Raw genomic sequence first — 22,695 nt, 5'->3', positions numbered from 1 at the left:
GGCGCTCTCATACTGGTCCTATCTAGTTCCGCAATCCTTGGCAGCGTTGCAGTGTTCGATTGTAGATCATAACGGTACTGGAGTTGATCACTTTATGGTATACACTTTTGTTGAGAAACTATTGAGAAAGAGATCTTTTGAAACATACAGTATTTTTGAAGTTTCTAGTCACACTTATTGTTTTAGACACCTTATTGACCTTAACTTATAATGCTTTTCTTTAGCACTGTTTTATTTTTTGAGGGTGAAACTGTACAAGTGGAACCTTGAACTATACAATCACCCTGATCATCTTTATGCAAGATTCCTTTTCTGGGGATCATGTTACTTTAATTCAGAGATCTATATACTGTACAATACAGATGATACACATTTAGGATGGATATGACAGTGCTCTGTGTAGAAACACTGGGGAGCCCCATAGTAAAATACAAATTCGCTTTTCTTATATTATCTCATGTGTAGTACTCGTGCTGATACCCTCAATGCAATGCTTGAAGCTGCTCAAGAAAAAGTTTCACCTTATTGCTTAAATAAATATAAAAGAGAGACTTTCTATAATGTGTATATGTGTGTATGTGTGTGTGTTTGTTCCTCTTTCTAGATGCCACAACCGTCGCTTCAGAGGAGACTGCGAGAGCCTATCAGGTCGAGAGGATGAGGCTGCTAGCGCTGATGGAAACTATGACACAAGAGTTGGAAGAACTCAGAAGCCAGGACAGGAAACCAGATGCAAGGTGGGTATTAACCTGTGTTGTTGCTGACAGTCTTTAAAAGTTACGATGAATCAGATGATCTACTCCTAAATAGATTGACACTCTGTGTATCAGAATAAATATGTTTTTTGTAGAAACATTTGTTTTGTTCTGTCAATAAAATGATTGACAAGTTTTTTTTAAAGAAACAGACATTTTCGGCTTATGTGCCCTGATGACATCATTTCATTCTGCCGTTGCCAAATATATTACAAGAAAGTGAGAAATTCATGTCTTTGTGATACAAAATGCTCATGAGGATGTGGTTTTTGCCTAAAGATGGAGACAATTTGCAGCAATTTTGCTAAGCAATCAACTTCAATCACCAGAACATCTTTTTTTTAAATAATGGCAGTTTAATGAAAGCTTCTGATTGGTTGATCGATTTGATTGACTGATTGATACTTGTCCTTCACAGGAATAGATTTTCAGGATTTCGAAGAACGATTAGAGATGTTGCCAGCCGTGGAGGACCTCTTTCACCAGCCAAGGAAGATAAAGTAGCAGTGGAAAACAAAATAGAACAAGAAAATTTGGAAAAAAGCATGGAATTGGTGAGTAATGATTTTACCTTTGGTGCAAGCAGTGTCAAACACGAGAAGCTTGAGTTTATGGCCAGAAGTAATATCTAGTAAATATCTGTGCAGTTTTTCAAATCAAAATCTACAGTTTATGTGACAGAGTATGGAGTGACAGGGTCTTGAGTGACAGGGTCTGGAGTGACCGGGTAACAGAGTGATAGGGTCTTGAGTGACAGGGTCTGGAGTGACAGGGTCTGGAGTGACAGGGTCTGGAGTGACCGGGTGACAGGGTCTGGAGTGACAGGGTCTTGAGTGACAGGGCCTTGAGTGACAGGGTGACAGGGTCTGGAGTGACAGGGTCTGGAGCGACAGGGTCTCGACATAGGAAACCACCAAAGAATCAAAATGAATTTGAAGTCCCTTTTAACTGTTTTGCACTGTATTGCAGTGGTTTGTTGCAAATTGCATTGTATTTTATGGGGTCAAACTAACACCTCAAATGCTGTTTTCAGTTATTTTGTTATTGGAACAAGCATTTTGACACCTCTGAAACCTCAATGGACACTTTATATACATTTTCCAAACATGTTTCTGTGATATTTAAGTAAACATTACATTTAACCAAGTCTAAAGTCTGTTTTTGTGTATTTGTGCTAATATCAATGGGTTCTTAAATAGTACATTACCTTCCGTGCTTCTACTAACTAATTATAAAATAGAAGTTATTCTTTGGTGTTTGGACAGATAAGGAAGTGGAAGAGGACTTTGATCTGTGTATCAAATGTCTGACTATTTTGAGATCTGTGATGATTTCATTCATTTGTCATTCCTTTCCATGAGTCATCAGCAACAATGAATGAATTCTGTAAAAAATAAATAAAGTAATAAACATGTATCATTTTATACCAATTTTTAAGAAAAATATTTATAACATCTCAATTATTCTTTAAATGTTGAAGAAAAGTCTTTGTCGCAAAGCCATGATCCAGCTTCATAGGTACTTAACTAAAGTCATACAGTACAGTAGGTATATAGACTAACATGAAACATAAAAGCAAGTTTTTTTAATTTGGTTGGAAAGTTTTCAAATCCCAATCAGTACAGCAAACTCAAGAATTCAGTAAAATTGGAATTGCTCATGATAGGACACCCTCTGTCCCTCTTAAATTTTTGACCTTAAATGAATGGTTATTAAATAAATTTTTATTTCATCTGTAACATGTCATCACTTTGACATGATTTCCTAGAAATATTCGATCCTAGCAGGATCTTCTTCAAAGGCTTAAAAAAAAAAAAAAAAAAAAATTAAATTAAAAAAAATAGCTGCCTTGTGAGCTAATTCTTTCGGACATTTACCAAGGCATGCAAAAACCCTGATTGTGATTGTGTTAGTCGACCTGACCTAGATCTGTCATACTCACACATGCTCAAGAAACCTTGAAATGGCTTACGACTGAACTGATAGCTGTCTGTACATGCGAAATTATTCATTAATTTCTCCATCGTTAACACTCATTAAATTAGATTGTCAAAGATTGATCCATACATTGTTATATTGTTATAATCGACTTGCAATGGTCTCTTAATGTGAAACAGTCACTCACAATGTTAAAATGGTACCTAAAGGAAGAAAGAACATTAGTAGGATAGTCATCCAACATGGAGGCATGTAAGGTGCTTCATATTGCACATTATCATCACAGTTAGGTTTAACTGTAAGGGGCACGCTCAACAGGAAATTTGCACTTCCTTCCCATGTGTTCTTCACAGACAAGAGATCCCATTTCCTATGGATATGTGCTTGTGAGGATATTTAAAAACTGGCTGCTTATATTCTTATGAATATTCAGCTGTGTAGGCTTGAGATGAGCCAGTTGGGACAAATTCCTTATGCTAATACCTCTCTAAACTGTACAACAATATCATGCTCTCTAAGCACTGGTATTGACAGTTCCTAACCTTGATCTGATAGAAACATGATATTCATACTGCTGGTACTGACAATACGAGTGCTCTGAAGCGGGATATAACACTACAGTATAGAAAAAAATTGTCCCAACTGAGATGAGCCTGTTGGGACAATTTTGTAAATGTTTTTTAATACTCATACACTGACAGTTCACGCCTCAGGCACAGACTCATGTTGACAAAACGTACTGTTCCAAAACTTATTCTAAAGGAAACTAGATATGAATATAAGTTATATATTATAATATTAGTTGGATTGTCATCCAATATAGAGTGTAAGGAGCTCCATGTTGCACCTTAAGTATCATCACAGTTAGGTTTAACTGCAAGGGATACACTCAACAGGAAATTTACATTTCTATCCCATATGTTCTCATATACTTTCAGTTCACACTTCAGGCACTCATATATTGACAAAACGTACTGTTCCAAAACTTCTTCGAAATGAAACTAAATAATAATATTGCTCGTGTTGTAAATGAAATGTGCTTTGAAGTACCTTATACAAAATCTGGTCACCTTCACTACAATTTATCCCAGTTAAAGATGAAACATATTGTTTGCAAATGAAAAATATTTGAAGGTTTTGTGGATGAAATGGTTAATAACTTGCTTAAATTCGTTAAAACCGAAATGATTGTAAACCCCTCTTATTTCAAATATGGGGTAACCAAATGTGCATCAGTATTAGATTTGATTGCTTTAATACACAAAGATAAAAACCAGCATGGAATAAACTTGCGCCTTCACAGGAGTCAAGAACTTCTTGCTTGTCCAGAAAGGGGATCCCTGACAAAGCTGATACCCATTAATGACAACAGCAAGATCTTTCCTGGTTCTTACTTGTCAGAGGAATTCGACCTGTAATGTCCCATATTTTCGTCTGTAGATTACTATAAAGCTTGATGTTTAGTTTTTGGTACTAACTACTGTACTAGGAGCCCAGGTGATTGCCCGTTGTTAGTCCAAGAATCATTTTCTTCAATTGCAGGCCCAGCAACATGCAGAGATGATGAAGTCTGTGGTGGTTCCACTGGAAGATGAACTGAAACTTGTAAAAGAGAAGAATGAAAAGGTGTTAGAGGAGAACAGACTATTACATAACAAAGTGGAGGTGAGTATCAATAGACTAGTACACAGTAGTTAGACAGTATGGTGGAGGCCAATATCAACACACTAGTACACAGTAGGTAATATACAAATAATGAATGGTTATGAGTGCAATAGTGCAAATATTTCATGAGTTGAAAGATGGAATGTTCCATTCAACGAGGCGCAGCCGAGTTGAATGGAACAAATAACATCTTTCAACGAATGAAATATTTGCACTATTGCACGAATGGAAACCATTCATTATTTGTTTTATACAACACCTTCAAATTTGGATATAATTGGATGTAAAATGCACTCATGCAACAGATTGTTTTGAACAGACATGTTTCTCTGCTCTCTTACCATTGAAAAAAGTGCTATCAAAAAAGTATAACCCATGGTTCTATTTCATAGAGTGCAATAGAGCGGATTTTGCATGCAATCGACGAGCAATTGACCAATCAAATGGCCGGAATATAATTAGGTGTTGTATAATAAAGTATAGTGGAGGAGAGTATCAATGGACTAGTACACAGTAATTATAAAGTATATGGAGGCGAGAATCGATGTATTGCAAAACAATATTGAAGCCTCATAAAGTGATTAGGACAATGTTGTTCATAGGTGTCCATAGACCTTTAAGTTAATATTTAATACTTATAGGTTATTACACATACATTCAATTTCTTAACATCAAATAATCTTGACCTCACTGGATTTAAAGTTGGAGAGTAGATAGCAATAGCAACCGCCCAAACTTGTAGACAGTACAAACATGTTTGTTATATCACATGGGTTATGTATGATGCAGGCACAGATCCAGGGGATGGGGGGTTGGATTCCCCCCACCCTTTTTCAACCCCTACACAAAAACTTTAAAGTAGGTATAAGAACAACCTTGCATGTAGACCTTACAGATCAAGTAAATACCCTTAATATGCCTCAGAAAAACATGCACCTTTTCACATCAGAAAGTCATTGTTTCTGGGAGAGGACCTCCAGAACCCCTACTTGGAAGTCAATTGTAACATCTAAGTGACTGACTTAGTATATTTCTGTTATTGCTTATAATCTTGAAGTGAAAATTTCCAGTGCAAAATATCACAGAAAAATAATATTTGTGAGGGAGTTGAAAAGCGATTCACATCGTTCTGATGTTTTGACCTTTTTTTTCCTATCGTGTGGATACTATAATCATGCTTTGCCCTGCACAAAGTGCAACTGTTTATGTTTATCATAATTTATGCGTGTCTGTCGTCATATATCACCTCATGACAAATGTTATTCTTATGTTACCTCAATTGCCTTCCTCTTTCTTTCATAATAGAAACTGCAAGCCAAGGTAGAAGACTTCCAACGTTCCAAAGATCCTGCTGAAGAGGTGAAATTTAACTGACCATATCATCATTATAAATAATGACATTATACGGTAGAAATTTAGATAACTTCAGTAAAAACATGGAAGACAAAGTCATATGCCCTTTAATGCTTATGATTATTATTATTATTAATGCTTGATGTAACCGCTCGCACAATTAGTAACACCCTCTCGCCCCTACCCCTACCCCCCTGTTTAACATTGCTTTGAAGACTACAGGCCTAAAACAGAAGACAGTTATTTTGGAACCAGACACAGTAGCAACAAGCGGTTCGCAAGCTATTTTTCTCCACGTTGACGTGTGTTGTAGCATTGAAATATTTATTCCGTAGCAGAGGAACACCGCTGTAACATAATTGACAAAGGAATATGTAAATTTAGGGCACATATACCCGTATGAGAGGCATAGCGAGACATTCCCTGTAGTTCTGGAAAGGAATTATGTCAGATTTTCCTTCATGATAGCTATTTGTCTGCAGTTCTTCTAATATGTTATTTCTGAAATGTAGCACATGCAGGCTAAATTCTCTCTTTGGTCTTCTGTGATTGACAGGTAAAGGAAGTCATATCTCTTCTAGATACTGAGAAGTCATGCCGGGCTGATCTGGAACTGTTTGTGGGGGTCTTGCAGACTAAGAAGGATGTCGCTGAGGAAAATGCCGACAAGTTTGAAAAGGACCTAAAGAATGGTGAGAAATGGAATAGATTTCTATTGTTCAGATGCGGTTGAATCCTTGCTGGTAATCTTAAACAAGTTTCTTTGTCGAAAATTGGCACTTTTCAATACTAAAAGTTACCCATAACAACATTGATAATATTAAAGAAACAATGGACAGGTGTAATTTTGAAAATTTCCAATAATAATATATATAATAATAATAATATTATGAATATATTTTGAAAACCCATGGTTTTTTTTTGGTTTTTTTTCATGAAAAATGTCTGAAAGGCAAAAGTTTCAGGAGTTATCAGCTGAATGGATTGATTGCAACATTAATTAACCCATGGGAATTATCAAAAAATCATTAGTTTAAGGAAAATATATACTCACACATGGATAAAACCATAGAAAACATTTCCTAACTCCTAAGATGACTATTAAGGTAGTCTTCTGATACAACTATGGCATTGCCACAACCATTGTTAAATAAGTGACTCTCATTCATGCTTTGCATAAACATTTTTCCGCCGTCTAGTTTGTGAAATTTTAGAGAAAGAGAAATCCAAGCTTGGCGCTCTGACGCAGACTTGGCAGATGGCAAACGATCAATTCCTCGAGTCTCAGAGGCTGCAGATGATGGACATGAGGCGGCTGGAGAGCGTCCTGACAGAGGAACAACAGAGGCAGGTGGAGGTCCTGAAGAAAGAGGATCAACAGCGAGAGGAACAAGAGAGGCGGGTCCGAGACCTAGAAGAGAAACGAAACAAACTTGACCAAGAAGTGGAACAAGATCTTAGGACAGAGGTAAAACGTCATAAATTTTTATTATTGTTTTTGATGAGTAAATGCAAGAAACTGGTATTTCAAAGACTCTTTAAAAGTAAAGTTTATGGTCAGGTTTCTTTTCAAAACCCATTTTGCAGTTATATAGTTTTCTTAGTTTTTGTTGTTTTTTTGTCTCCTTTTAAAACCAAAATGAGCCTGTAAATGCCACAAAGGCTTTTCTATAAAAGTGATGAGAATACAAATCCATTTAATCAGTTCCTGAGAAGTATCACAAAATATTGATTTACCAGAGTTGCCTGTGTAATGTTTCCAGTATTGTGTTGTCCTTTCATTTATGACTGGCTAGTATAACCTTATAATCCAAGGGTAAACATATATAAACAATAAGGGCAAAGGAATAGCTTTACGTAAGTTACCTATTTTACAGATAAAATGTTTAAAAAAAAAAAATTTAATACCTGTTTACTGGAGTGCCAGTCAGAAATGACAGTCACTTGCTTAAAAGTTTTACCCCAAATCACCCTGTGAGGTCTTAATTTGCAGTATTATTTTATATTTTCTTTTGTGCAGTTTCATGGTTACTTTCATAATGTGAGCTAACAGAGCAAGACACCACTCCCTCGAGAACTGAAAAAAACGTCCTTCAGAATTTATTAAAAAGTCCTTAGTATTTGTTACTATTGACATTTGAAAGTGATACAGTGCTAGTGTTATACTGAAATGTAATTTAGTTTTGGAACAGGGATGTAAGTCTTCCGGATTTTTACGGAAATCCGTTTTTTTTTTTTAATTCCAATAAGTCTTCCGTATTTTTACGGAAATCCGTTTTTTTTTTTAAATTCCAATAAAGTTCCACAAAATTGTTCGAATATCAAAGACACAACGCGGCAAAAATGCCTGGCCCGTTGTAGCAAGCTAACTTCAATTTTCACTCATCGATCACTCAAAATACCATTTTCAGTTTCGCATCATCGCATTGCACTGTACAACATTGTGCCATGTGAATATCGTTGCGTACGTGCAAACTTCAAATCGCTATAGCTCATTTCTGTCGTTGAAAAACCTTGCCTAATTCATGTTGATTGGACTGCTAATTAATATCTTCGTAACTGCTGGTGCTCGACATAAGTTTTGGAATTAACGCTTGTGATATTTGTGAGCGGCGGAAATCTACGGGATACGCATATGAAAGTCGATATTTGTGATCGCATTCGAATGTGAGACTGTTTTTTATTCCGTAGTTCGCTGCGACGTATTCGTAACTTTGAGCTAGCCTAACATAACGATAGTGTGTAAGTAGTAAGAACTAGGGGTAAGATGTGTTAGCGCTAATACTTCTGAGCTAGCCTAACATAACGATAGTGTGTAAGTAGTCAGAGCTAGGAGTAGGATGTGTTAGGACGGCATTCACCTGGGGTCTCCGAATATTTTTTCCGGTTTTTTTTTTGGGCTGCACTTACATCCCTGTTGTAAGAATCTCATATTTCTCTTAAAGGCATTGAAGACTCGCCCCAAACCGCGTGCCGTGCTCTGAAAAAGTTAACTTTCCGTTGCTTGCAAGTGACGTTTTCTGCTTGTCGCTACAAAATGCAGACAGTATTGAAACGTGATACCTTGTTATCTTTAGCTGGGCCTGAGATGTCCATCACTGTACTGTTTGTACACTGGGTATTGACCGCAGCTGTATGTACTGACTAGACACTAGTGTCTAATAACCGAAGGGAGCAAGCTGTGTGTGTATTTTCTGGGATCGATGGTGGTGTCTAACTCTGTTACACCTCATTCGAAACAAGGTCAGATTACCGCCATTAGACGTTTCTTCTTGCGCGAGTCTTCACACCCTTTAAGACTAATACATATTTGTGTTTATTAAACACATTTCATCATCGCTTCCACAGCTGAAAGAGGAGAGCCAGCCGATTCAGATCCCCTCTCCAACACAGCCACCATCACCGGGACAAGTTACGTTCCATTCCACCACTAACAATATCACCAGCCCGGCGCCCAACATAAACCCAGACGAACTCGCCAAGTATAAAGGCGCCCCCATGAGCACGGTGGTGTTCGGAGAGTTGGATTCATCGTTCGACCCCACCAGAATATCCGACATCGATACCTCCATGTTTGGCGAAGAGCCAGATGGCGTCGCGGCAGAGTTTGCCGATACCCAATCGATAACCTCGAATCGGAGTCTGACTGGAGCTGATATTAAAGCCATAATAGGTAACCTGCTTCTTATGATTCCCTTGAACTTCTCTTCAGATATCTTCGTCGGTTTCTCCCCTCCCCCCCTTAGAATCAACTTTTATTTACTTATTTTATGTGCAGATTTGATTACAGTATGATGCATTAGTAATTTTGCGATGTTGTGATATCGGTGGTACATTTTGATACAAGATTTTGCCAAACCAGCATAATACATGTCGTGATATTTTAACTTTAATAATGAACCAAGCCAGGAAGTTCAGATCTCGTTGGCAACAATTTCCATCAGGTTTGAAATGAATTGTCAGAAATATGAAAGTGAGAAACTGAGCTAAAAGATGTGTCCTATTGATATCGATATTTTCACCATTCGTTAGATCCTCCTTGCAGCAGGGACCACCCATTGTTCTGAGTTGCACTTTGCTGAGTTGACAATCGACTTGGTTTTCTCAAACAATAAAAAGCGCTATGGTTGTGGGAAAAACTAACTTAATATGATAAACCCATATGCCTACTACATGTTAGATGAATTTTCATTTTTTTCATATGTTTTCCATACATCCACCATTTTTTTATCATATTGCAAATGCATCAAGATACCTTAATCATTGATATCGGTTTTATGAATCGTCTCTTTCAGGTACCACCCCGGAAAGAGAGCAGATGGATCAGGTCATCGAAAATGTGACCTCCTCATTGGACGATCATCCTGACCTGACGGGGAAGAGAGTGGTCTCTGAGTTGGAGTGGTCCAAACTCCAAGAAGAGGTAAGTTATTCACTTTCTTGGGTGTAGTCCTGTTTTATTCCTCACATTTACCAGTCAGTATTCAGTACGCATCCAAGGTTGTTCTTCAGTACAACCCGACCGTTTGGTTCCCGTCCGTTATAAGAAAAGATCAGTTTTATTGCAGCTGGTTGCATTTCATAAGCAGTGACATCCACATAGGTCATTCAAGTTTTATCTCAACCTGCTGACCAAATTAGAACAGTATGATTGAAAGACTTTCCAGGTTAGTTTTGTGATGTAGAAACTTCTCTTTTTGGCTGTAATCTTGTGAAGTTTTCACGATTCGTTGACAGAAGTCGGGATTCGGTACTCACTTCCAAAGTCGTGATCCATTTCTGGAGATTTCTGGAGACACTGTTCTCAGAATTTTGCTCAGAATGTGAGAAAAACCCAAAGTGATTTACAAGCTACAACAACCAGTCCCATGCCTTGAGATACGTGCTATTAATAATAATAATAATATAAGAATTTGTAAAGTGCTTTTATCCAGTTAAAAAAAACTGCTCAGAAGCGCTGCAGGAGCAAAGTACCCAAAATGGACACGACAGTTATCAAACAAATGGATACGCATTCATGAATAAGAACGTCTTGAGCTCTTTCTGGAAAGTTGACACATGCTGGATTGGTTTCAGATGTAAGGGGAGACTGTTCCAGAGCTGTGGAGCTGATCTAGCAAAGCAACTTTCCCCATAGGTGGAAGTGCGAACAGAAGGAACAGATAGCATATGTTGTACGTTTGAACGAAGCACCCTGCTAGGTCTGTATTCTTGGAGAAGCTCTTGTAGGTAAACTGGGGCTATTAAGTGGCTAAATGCCAGTGGATTTAACCATTTGCCAATAAAACAGAGAAGCACTGTAATTTTTCTAGCAGGTTAGATGAATCTTGCGTTAATTCAATAGAGAGACCAGTGGGAATTCCATTCTATCAAGTTCATCTGTTTAATGCATGGATTTTTTGTAGCAAATGACTGAAATTGTGAAATCAATTTCTAGGTATGAGATCCACAGATCAGAGGACATTTAATCTCTACAAACAAATACTAGACAGAGGTTTTTTTGTTGTTGAAATATTTTTAAGAAATGTGTACGAAATTTGATTTGTGACTTTCTCACCATCTTGAATTCCAGATCCGAGCTGCCAGGGAAAGAGTGGGGGTACCGTGTGACTTGTGCAGTAACTATGAATCTCAGCTGGTGGCCATCCAGACGAGAGAACAAAGTTACAAAGATGCCATCAACAGTCTCAAATTGGTATGTCTCATCATGCTTAGGCTTTCTGTACCTTATTGTGTCTTTTCTCTATCCTACCATAATATCTTGAATATTTGAGATTAAAAAATTTACATTAATCTGTCTGTAGACTGTTGGAATTGCTTATTTCAGTTTGTTTCTTCTTGTTTTATTTTTTTTTTTTGGGGGGGGGGGGGAGGTGGCTATCTAGGAAAGCAGAAAATAATTCAGTTTGTTTTTTATATTGAAATAGGGCATTTGTGGTATGACGGGTGAATAGAAATATAATGAGACTTTTTTCGGTAAAATGCTTTTTCCTCTCCTTCTAGAATTATATTTTTTAAGCAAAATGGTAAAGATTACCTGTGACTATCTCTATTGTTTCTTTCTTTGCAGAAAGTGGACACTGAACAAGACAAATTTTTACATGAACAAAAACAGAGGCAAGAGCTGGAAGAGAGTCTAAAGAATGCGGCAGAAGATGCACAATCACAGGTGAAATATTAGCATGAATTTGCATAAATTAGCATATATTAAAATAGTATAATAATTGCCCGAAGACAGAAAAGTTTTCAGCCTTTATATCAGAGACATGTGTCTCTTTGAAGATGTATACATATATTAGCAAAAATTAGCATATCAATGGCAAATGAAATTTATGCAACATGGTAGAAGAACTTCAAAGTAACCAGTTTTTGAGTTACGGAAATGTCTGTGTTAGTCTCATACTTATGTGAAGCATAAGTAAGCATATTAAAAATAGTGATATTAAAGGCATTGAAGACTCGCCCAAAACCGCGTGCGGCCATCTGTAAAAGTTAACTTTCCGTTGCTTGCAAGTGACGCTTTGTTCATGTCGCTACAAAATGCAGACAGAACAGTAATGAAACGTGATACCTTGTTATCTTTACCTGGACCTGAGATGTCCATCGCTGTACATGACCGCAGCTGTATGTACTGACTATACACTAGTGTCTAATTACCGACGGTAGCAAGCTGTGTGTGTGTATTTTCTGCGATCGATGGTGGTGTCTAACACTTCTGTTACACCTCATTCGAAACTAGGTCAGATTACCGGCGTTAGACGTTTCCTTTTGTGCGAGTCTTCACTCCCTTTAAAGCAGTTTTGAACTTCTTTGAGCCCTTCTATCCACACCCTGGATAGGAGATATCCATGATAGGATATATGGGTAGGTAGTGTGTTCTTTTGTTCATGGAAATGCTGTTTTTCATAGGATAGATCCTTACAATTAAGTCATACTGTATTAATAAGTTGCCCATCCTGTGTAAGACCTTAATTCAATTCTGTGTTTATATCTCATACTTTTATATTCACTTATCGTTATAGTAGTGGTGTGTACAGCTTCTGTTTTATTTGATTTTGTTATTCCATCTAAACTTTCTTGGCTTCTTGCCAATGAGAATATACTGTAATAACTGGTCATTCCTCTTCTTTCTTTTTTTATGTCTGTTTTTTGATTGATTAGATTACCATTTTAGGTCAGAAGAATATGGAATCAGAAGAAATCCTGACAAAGCTTCAAGTTGAATACAATCAATTATTTGCAGGGGTTCACGATCAAGTGGTGAGTTTAAAATCAGTGGAGACTCAAAAACTTTAAGAGTAGAGTTTTCTAACAGAATATAAAACCATCTCACCTTGACTGACCCCTGAGCTCTGCTCTACCTTATTTACTACTGCTCTATGGAATTATTCCTTCAGTTTTAGGTCTTGTAACTAATTACAATAACTACAAGTTAAAACTTTTATTTGTAATGGTTCAATTGAAATTGAATTACATACCAGCTAGTAAAAGTTTTAAAGTGTAGCTTACTAGCTGTAACTTTGATGCATTGGTTAGGCATGAATTCTTGTTAAGCTTTCAATCTTGGTGAGGCGTGAATGTTACCAATGATTCCTTTCTTAATTGTGTAAAAGTAAGTTGGCCTGACGTTTCGATCTTAGCAGGATCTTCTTCAGAGGCTAAATGACAAGTAACAGTAACAGAAGGGACAAAACACGCACAAAATACAGACAGGTTAATGAGCATGGTGAACAGCGCTGGGATTTCTGCATCAATTTTCTGAGCTTCTGAAACAAAAGAAAGTGGTGAGACATGGTGAAAGCAGCGGGATGAGTAAATGATAAAACTGAAACACAAGAATACAAATACAAGTACAAATACAGAGTAGATAAGGAGGATCACCCAAAGGGATACAGTAACAGAATAAAACTTACTTTTACACATTCTCTAACACAGGCTCTCTAGTGGATAAGCAGTTGGCTAACAGTTTTATTTTCTTTCTTAATTGGAATAAATTTGATGTTGGGGGAGGGGAAGTAGAGTGGTAGGATGTCAATCCTGCTGTGCAGTATAACTCATTGGTATGGTTATGAAGTGAGGAGAAAGGGGGACAGGATGTTATGGTGTATTAATAGAATTAATGTAATTAAACATTGTGAAGAATGTAAACATCCTTGCAAACATGCGAATGATAGCATTGATTTATAACAAACCTGAAGCAATGCAGACGTGTCTTTGTTCTTATTCTTGACTTTTGTTCACATAGTACATTTTGTTTTTACTCACAGATAAATTCACAAATATTTTCCAAAACCTTTCACTTTTCTTTCCAGATGAAACTTTCAAAAGTTAGAGATGAATTCTATGAAGAGGTAACGTTACTTGGTCTATCGTCATATTTAAAATGTTTATCCACTTATAGTCAGTACAAGGACTCTGTTATTTCTGTGAGGTCAGGGGTCACTTGAAGTCAAAGTTTTATACACCTTGTAGTAACACTAACTTTAAATGCCAGACGATTGCTTCCAGTGAAATTTGCCAAATAGACAAGTTACATCAAATGTAATTTTCAGTCCTTATGTTTCAAACTAATTTGAATTGTAAACTATTTAAATGTAATATATTTAAATATAACATTTAAATATGTTAAATTTAAACATATTTAAATATAATTTAAAAAAAAAAATAAAAAATTTCCACTTATTTGTTTTTTTTTTCTGACAGTATTTAATAATGTCCCTGCAGAAAAGTTTTGCATTGGAGCCAAACATCTATTATTCTGCTTCTCATAGCCACAGTGTATTTCACAATGTTTGCATTTATCAAACTTACATGAACCATGAAATCAAAGAAAAGTAACAACAAAAAAAACAGATGAATCTTTTTTAGTAGATTGAAATCTCATGTGCCAAATTTTAAGTAGGACACTGCATACAGCCAATAATAGCTACGAATTTTGGTCTTTTTCTGTTCCAGAAATGATTGATGATGTGAAAGTTAGATAGTAACAGCATGTAGGAATTCAAAGAATTTTTTTCCTGAGAGATTTGAGACGGTGACTAGATATGAACACAACTAGAATTTGATGACTACAAATATATAATATCTTTACCTTTAGAGTAAGATGACCTAGATATTGCCTTCTATACATATTGTCAATTGAGTCATGATGATAAGAATCTTTGGTACATTTAGTGTTATAAAAGTTTCATATTATGTTAATATATAGTGTTATAAAACTGTTGTATTATGTTGTATAGTGTTATAAATCTGTTGTGTTGTGGTATGTTGTATAGTGTTATCAAACTGTTGTGGTATGTTGCAAAGTGTTATGAATCTGTTGTTATGTTATGTAGTGTTATGAAACTGTTGTGTTGTGGTATGTTGTATAGTGTTATGAATCTGTTGTTATGTTATATAGTGTTATAAAACTGTTGTATTATGTTGTATAGTGTTATAAATCTGTTGTGTTGTGTTGTGTTGTGGTTTGTTGTATAGTGTTATAAAACTGTTATGTTGTGGTACGTTGTATAGTGTTATAAAACTTGTGTTGTGGTGTGTTGTATAGTGTTATAAAACTTGTATTATTTATGTTGTATAGTGTTATAAAACTGTTGTGTTGTGTTGTGGTATGTTGTATTGTGTTATAAAACTGTTACGTTACGTTATTGATTAATGTTTTCTGTTATGTTGGTACGTTTGCATTATGTTATGTCTAGTGATTTGTTATGTTAGTTGTTATGTTAATATTATATTAAAATATTTAGTGATTATAAAACTGCTGTTTTGTAGATAGTAGTAAAAATGTATTCCTAACAAACATTTAAACAAATTCATTTTTCATTATTTTACAAATAAATTCGTTAAAATTAGAGGCTTCAGGTAGTCTGATTAGATGAAAATGGCAAATTTTTTTTTATCCCTGTTGTCATTCTTTCCAACAGGTCAAGTTGCTACAGAGTGAAAATGATAGTTTAACTAATAAGAGAAATATTCACTCGTCTATCATGAATGATGAAGCCTTTCAAATTCCCAACGATATGGAGGTAAGTCTACTCTATGAAGCTTTGAAAAACAGTTAGTTCTATTATTGCTTATTTGCAGGCAACTATTAAACAGTAACTCTCTATCAGAGGTTAGTATGAAATAGATCTTGCAGTCCAAAGTGAAATTTTGTACCCCTCCTCCCAGGCCACCACACACAGGGATGTAACTCTTCCTGTGAAATGGGAATCTTACATGATATGATAAAAAAAGTCAAATATCAGAAAATTCTGTATGCGTACTCTTCGTACCTTATATTGATGTATCTTCTCAAAGTGGGTCCGAGGCCTGTCCATGAGCTCATTTAAAGTCCACAAAGTAGGCCTAGATACATAATTCATGTTTTTCCTTGCCACAATGTCCTTTGGACAGCATCAAAAGGGCTTTGAAAACCTGAAAAGTCAAGGAAAAGTGACCAAAGGCAGATTTTTTTTTTTGGTATGGATGTTTGATGTCTGGAAAAATAGACAAATATCAGTGCAGGTCATCTTTGGTTTGAAAGATGTTCCCTTATTTGTTATCCAGAATGTTCCTTTCGCACAAAATTGGATCTTGACACCAGCAGGTTTAGCTACTTTAGTGTAAAGCTCGAATTGGCAGAGAGCAAATTACTGTCAGTGCCCCCCTACCCACCGTCCTGGTTCTGTCCTTAAAAAATTCATCTGATATGCCCCCTATAATTTAGTTGCCATAGGTGCCCTCATTATTGTGTGGATATTATTAGACTTCATTGTCAAAGTTTGTTCGGAACTCCAGCGATATTTGTGCCAGAGAAAAGCTGTTTTAAGCACTTGCAGGAAACATGAAGATCTTGACCTGTTCCTCTTTTCTATCACTTTTGTATTTACTTTCTCTCACTTTAAACTTGCCCTTGTTGCCCTCTCAAATTTTTGAAAATTGTCGGTCTGTGGTGCCCTTTTAAAAGCTGAAAGATTGTCATGTTATCCTACCGTTTCAATGAATATTCAAGACAATTTACAACTTGCTCATTGTGGAAAATTTGCTCCCCCCCCCTCGCAATCCTTGATCTGAATCCCTGGCTAAAACCTAGATGCAATATTGACTAAGCTAGCCAAGATATTTCTGTGGTTTCAGCAACTATTTCTATTGTTCAAACATGTTAATCTATTAAAAGCATTACACGTCTTGCAATATATTTGAGATGGGGCTATTATAATGTATGTGAATAGGAAATGAACCAACAATTAAGCTGTCAGTTTGATTGACTTTATATTAAACAGATTGAAAGCATTCAGGGTTTTAACATCTATGTATATAGCGGCCTGTTTTCAACTTAACAGCATATTATTGTGTTACCGTGGTAATGTCTCTTGTCAAACAACTGACTGATTAATGGCAAGGAATGAAAACAAGAAGAAGTAATCCTTGAGCAGATCTGTATTGTTAATTTGCTGCATTCTCTGTAGCTACGGAATTCGTAAAAACTTTCATGAAAGTGGTTGAATATTTTCAAACATGAACACAAACACACCAAGCATGAACAGTGGCGAATGTGTAGACATGAACACTGACAACATGAACACTATAAACATGTAACATGAACACTATAAACATGTAACATGAACAGTGATAGACTTGTAAACATGAACACTGATAGACAAGTAAACATGAACACTGATAAACATGTAAACATGAACAGTGATAAACTTGTCAACATGAACACTGATAGACATGTTAACACAAACAGTGATAGACATGAAAACATGAACACTGATAAACTTTTAAATATGAACACTGATCAGCATGAACATTGGTAAACATGAACACTGATAAATATGAACACTGATAAACTTGTAAATGGGAACACTGATAATCATGTAAACATGAACATTGATAAACATGAACACTGATAAACTTGTAAATGGGACCACTGATAAACATGTAACATGAACGATGATAGACATGTAAACCTGAACACTGATAAACACAGAAATGTGAACAGTGATCAGCATGAATAGTGATCAACATGTATACATGAACACTGATAAACACTGATAAACATGAACACTAATAAACCTCTTAAATGTTAACACTGATAAACATGTAACATGAACAGTGATAGACATGTAAACATGAACACTGATAGACATGTAAACCTGAACACTGAGAAACACTGAAATGTGAACACTGATCAGCATGAACAGTGTTAAACACCGAAATGTGAAAACTGATAAGCTTGTAAACATGAACACTGATAAACATGAACATTGATAGACATGTAAACATGAACATTGACAAGTATGTAAACAGGAATAGTGATTGACATGTAAACATGAACACTGATAAACACATAAAGGTGAACATTAATAAATTGTGAACACTTAATAAACATGAACCTTTTCCAACTGTACCTTCATTATTGATCAATAATTGTAACATTGGTAAACTTAAAGGTCACCAGATGTACAAAAAAACTACTTTTAAAGTATTTTGTGACTTATCTAACATTGTTCATTCATCCTTAATTATCATGTGTCCTAAATATGTCACAAAATAATAATCTGGGCACCAAACTTTGGTCAATCGATTCCATGATTAACCCATTTTTTCGAATTTTCATTGCTGTGTCTATGTGCTAGAATATTCCTTTCTTTCTATTTTGAAGACAGACAAAAAGGTCTTTGCTAATTTTCTTCCACTACATGAGGTCGATTTTACCATAAGGATGTTGCATTGAGTTTGGATTCCATGGCGACAACTTGATTAAAATTATCATAGTTGATTAGCTGCTCCTAAAGACTTGAATATAATCTTTGATATGCCGAGACGTACCACTGGGATTTTGATGCTAAAAGTATGCTTATTTGCCCGAAGCAGTTTCCCATATTTAATTTAAAAAGAAGTAGACATTCAGCAGATCTTATCACATAGATGAAGTCAATTCTTGGAGAGCAGGAACCTACTTAGTTTTAATGATTAATCAAGCCGTTTCTTAAGTTACATATTTCTTTCGATCATCGTCATTTTGGAAGTGCCCTCATTTATTTATTTATTTATTTATTTATTTATTTATTTATTTATTTATTTATTTATTTATTTATTTATTTATTTATTTATTTATTTATTTATTTATTTATTTATTTATTTATTTATTTAATTTATTTATTTATTTATTTATTTATTTATTTATTTATTTATTTATTTATTTATTTATTTATTTATTTATTTATTTATTTATTTATTTATTTATTTATGTGGCAAAGCATTTGATTATTGCTCATTGGATGCAAAGCTCCATTCTTTTTCAAACTTGAGGGTTTTTTAGAAATGTTCCCAATTTAACCATTCAGCCTTGCATTAATTATCATATCAACAGTCTGGTTATAAACTTTTGGTTGTTTTATAGAAAGTTTGCTTAAAGCAAAGTAACCTTCTGATAAGTATTCTGATAAGTAAAAGTATTCTTGCAACAACCAACAAAATTGAAATAATTCTGATGAAGCATTAGTTTGATCTATGGGTTTAGTAACAAACTTTATGGATAACATTATTGTCATCAACTGGCATAAGAAACGCTGACCAGAAATTCTTTTTCCAAGTAAAAGCAATTAGTTACTAATGAGTAATATTAAATGACTTCAGCTGACTTGGAGCAGTTGTTTTACCACCAATGATATTTATGCCAAAGGTAATTAATCAATAAAATCAACAGTGTGTGCAATCCTACGCGTTCCTTCGCATCGCTCAGTCCAATGACACAACACTCGTGAACGATAATTATCAGAACAGTAATAGTGAATGTTATCGTCTGTCATTTAGCACTATTTTACCATATTTTTGGTTTTATTTCAAAGATGACAAATTCACGGCTTTCTTGTGAAATCCTATTTATCCATCCCTCCATCTCTTCTCAGACGCTACACTCTCTCTGTGTGAAGTACAGAGAGGACATGGTGACGCTACGGGTGAACTCGGAGCACGAGCTGGAGGACGCAAGGGCCAAGCTGAACTTCTTACAAGGTCAACTGCAGACGGAACAGCACACCAGGACGGCGCTGGAAGAAACTTATCAAGTGGAGCTCGAAGAGAATAGACAAGAATTATGTAAGTCAGGGTCAAAATACGATACTCGAAAATGAAGAGGGAGAAATGATTTGTTATGAAGAGTGACTCAGAAGGCATTTTTTTTTTTTTAAATGAAAATTAAATGAAAGGACAAGAAGAAAGAAAGCAGAAAGATGTAGCTTGAGAACAGGGATTTGGATTAACCGCCAGCACCCGATGACAAATTGTTATTGGCGTCTCTATCAGTTTGCTGAACTGCCCTAAGAGGGTAATTAAACTTCAGAGTGTTTTTTGCAGCGAAAAGACATACGACGGACTAATGTTCAATAACATCTGTGAAAGAATTTGTCTCTTTTAGAAGCGACCTCATTATATACCATATGGATGCTTTACATTGTGTACGTGAAAATAATTGGAAAAGTGTTGTGGCAAATCAGCGGGGAAATATTATTCTGACCAGTTATTTCACAGGTGTTATCATAATATTATTCTTGAAAATGTGAGCACTGCAAAACTAAAGGGTTCAATTCTCATTCAAGAATGATCCATTTTTTAACAACAACAACAAGAAGTGCAAACCGTATAGTCAAGTTTCAATTTATTGATCCGAGCTCTCAGAATATGCTAGATGGAAAAGTGTGTAAGACAAAAGTGATACATTCCTGTAGCCTACCATATCTTTACACTTTTCCTCCCACCATTGAAAAAAATACATCTGTAGTCGTTCAGATCTTTAAGAAAAAGAATAGATGAAAGCGTTAGATTGCTGTGGAGAATTATAAAATCGGGATTGAGTGGATCTCAGTAATTAAATCATTGTTGACATTGATGCTGGCATAAATATCTAGGAGGGTGTCACAGCGTCAGACCGTACTGAAAATGAGCCACCATTAATAACTCCCATTAATGGCTCCCATTAATAACTGGTGACAGTCGTAAATACATTAGTGATATTCGTTACTTTTGCCAGAAAAATACTCAGCATTTTTTTTATCCTCAGTGAGAATAAGAAGTATCAAAGATGAGTATGAAAGGGAGAAAAAGCTGAGGGAAAAATTGCAAGCCAGTCTGAAAACCACGGAAGAAGTCCGTAAGAACCAAGAAATACAGTCAGAAGAAGAATTTGTAGATTTAAAGGCCAAACTGACCGAGACCATCCAAGAAAAGGTGATTTTCATATTTATGTAAAGCTCTATAATTTCCTTTTGCTGGGCCGTGGCAACTGTGTGCTTCGCACGATTCATATTTCTCTTTCAAAATACACCAAGCTCGAGAAGCTCATCATCCAATCAGAATTAACGATTCAAGTCTCTTGTTGTTTTGGAAATTGGAAACAGCTCTCTCCTTTCATTGATTGCATAACAACCTGGTCCTAGATTTTTTATTATCAGGACCCCCCCTTCCCCACCCTCCTCATACACACACTCATATAAATATAGAATAGCAGAAAAATTTGCAAAACTACTTTTGAAGCTTTGATTTCATATTTGAGTCTGTTTACATATCTTTGGATTTGAATACAGTATTACCCGTGCTGTGGCCGAGTTTATAAAGGCAGTAGCATTTGAAGCAATGAGGCTTAGCAGTCAGGAGGTTCAGGGTTTGATTTCCATCAGGGTCATAGTGAGGTGGGTTTTTCATCCAAGGAGCAATCTACGGTTTTTCCAATCTCAAATGACTTTCGAAATTCGAAAGATTCCAAATTTGAGTTAAAATGTTGGAATTGGAAGGTACCCGACGTGCGATGTAAAAGTTGTAATCCAAAAGCCCTAGCGGGCCTCTCCCACAGTTGTGTTCACTTAAGCGTTGAAAAATAACTGCCTGATTATTATGATTATTCTTATTTCAATCCAGTTTTCAGATACAATGTATGCCATCAAGTTCATCATATTAATCACCATGGCAACTAGATATCATTCTTATGAGGATTGTGTGTGTGTGTGCGTGTGTGTGCACTTGTTTTGTATCCTGACCGAGGACTTGAACAAATTAATTCCAGGTCCTCGGATGTGATTTCTAAAGAATCACCATGTCCTCGGAAGAATTCTATTGTATGGGGTATTGTTAAGGTTAGGGTATGTGGATTTGAACAATGGAAAATACAATGGGGTCCTCACTCTGAATGTAAAACAAACATGTGTGTGTGATGCTCACTTCAATTTGGAGCCTTTTTTTTGTCTTTATGACCTAAAGGGAATAGTTTGTAAGCTCACCAAGAGAGCTCTAATCTTCATTTGCATTTTATGTGATCACAAACGTCAACACGCATATCTTTTCTTTTTACATCCTACTTCTCGGTTGCATTCGTTGCACTTTGCTACCGTAGTAACAGAATCCTTCCTTTATTCAAGTAAAGCCTGTTGTTGTATCGTATGTCTTTCTTGTTATCCTGCAAAGGTTGTTTTTCTCAGATGAAGGAATTTATTTTGAAGCAGGCATTGTTAGTTGCATTCCATTGCTTCCCCTCCCCCCCCCCCCCACTCCTCCATATCGGTTACTCCTTTTGAAATGAAGTTCTTTTGCAAAAAGTCAGTCAGTAATTGCCAGAAGTTTTGTCTCCCTCCTTCATTGTGTGAAATAAATCTTGGTTAGTCTAGCTAATGAAATGCACTGTGATGGGATTGTAGAATAAAAAGAAAAAAATAGCCAGAAATCTACACCAAAAGCTGTTTTATGATATTGCATTATTAAAGTTTGCCATCTAATAAAGCTGATCTATTGTTTCTTTTGAAGGCTCGGAGTATAAACGAAACAGTCAGTGCAGTCAGTCTTAGAGAGAGATAAATAATTGTTTTGATTTTCCTTTTAACAATGTCAGTAGCCCTAGTTTTCTTGATAGACTACTTCTGTGCCCCTGCGAGAACTTAATTCTTTATATTTTCCCTGTATATTCTATTAGGTTATAGTGCTTCAGTGTATGTTTCTGGAGGCAGGC

General features: G+C 35.8%; 1 protein-coding gene across 1 annotated transcript in view; it reads left to right on the top strand.

Annotated features, from left to right (window-relative positions):
• LOC139981172 (rab GTPase-binding effector protein 1-like) overlaps nt 1-22,695 on the top strand; it is a 49,742-nt gene that overhangs the window by 6,417 nt on the left and 20,630 nt on the right. The window contains exons 4-18 of the mRNA XM_071993368.1: nt 605-737; nt 1,174-1,309; nt 4,236-4,358; nt 5,664-5,717; nt 6,268-6,403; nt 6,911-7,179; nt 9,060-9,384; nt 10,007-10,134; nt 11,284-11,406; nt 11,782-11,880; nt 12,873-12,971; nt 14,024-14,062; nt 15,635-15,736; nt 19,610-19,799; nt 20,761-20,927. Coding sequence (XP_071849469.1) covers nt 605-737; nt 1,174-1,309; nt 4,236-4,358; nt 5,664-5,717; nt 6,268-6,403; nt 6,911-7,179; nt 9,060-9,384; nt 10,007-10,134; nt 11,284-11,406; nt 11,782-11,880; nt 12,873-12,971; nt 14,024-14,062; nt 15,635-15,736; nt 19,610-19,799; nt 20,761-20,927 — 2,123 coding nt within the window. The remainder of the gene's footprint in view (nt 1-604; nt 738-1,173; nt 1,310-4,235; nt 4,359-5,663; nt 5,718-6,267; nt 6,404-6,910; nt 7,180-9,059; nt 9,385-10,006; nt 10,135-11,283; nt 11,407-11,781; nt 11,881-12,872; nt 12,972-14,023; nt 14,063-15,634; nt 15,737-19,609; nt 19,800-20,760; nt 20,928-22,695) is intronic.

The sequence above is a fragment of the Apostichopus japonicus genome, chromosome 15, assembly GCF_037975245.1.
Source record: "Apostichopus japonicus isolate 1M-3 chromosome 15, ASM3797524v1, whole genome shotgun sequence".
Taxonomy (NCBI): Eukaryota; Metazoa; Echinodermata; class Holothuroidea; order Aspidochirotida; family Stichopodidae; genus Apostichopus; species Apostichopus japonicus.
Note: the sequence above shows the minus strand (reverse complement) of the source record. Positions and strands in the feature narration are given on the sequence as shown.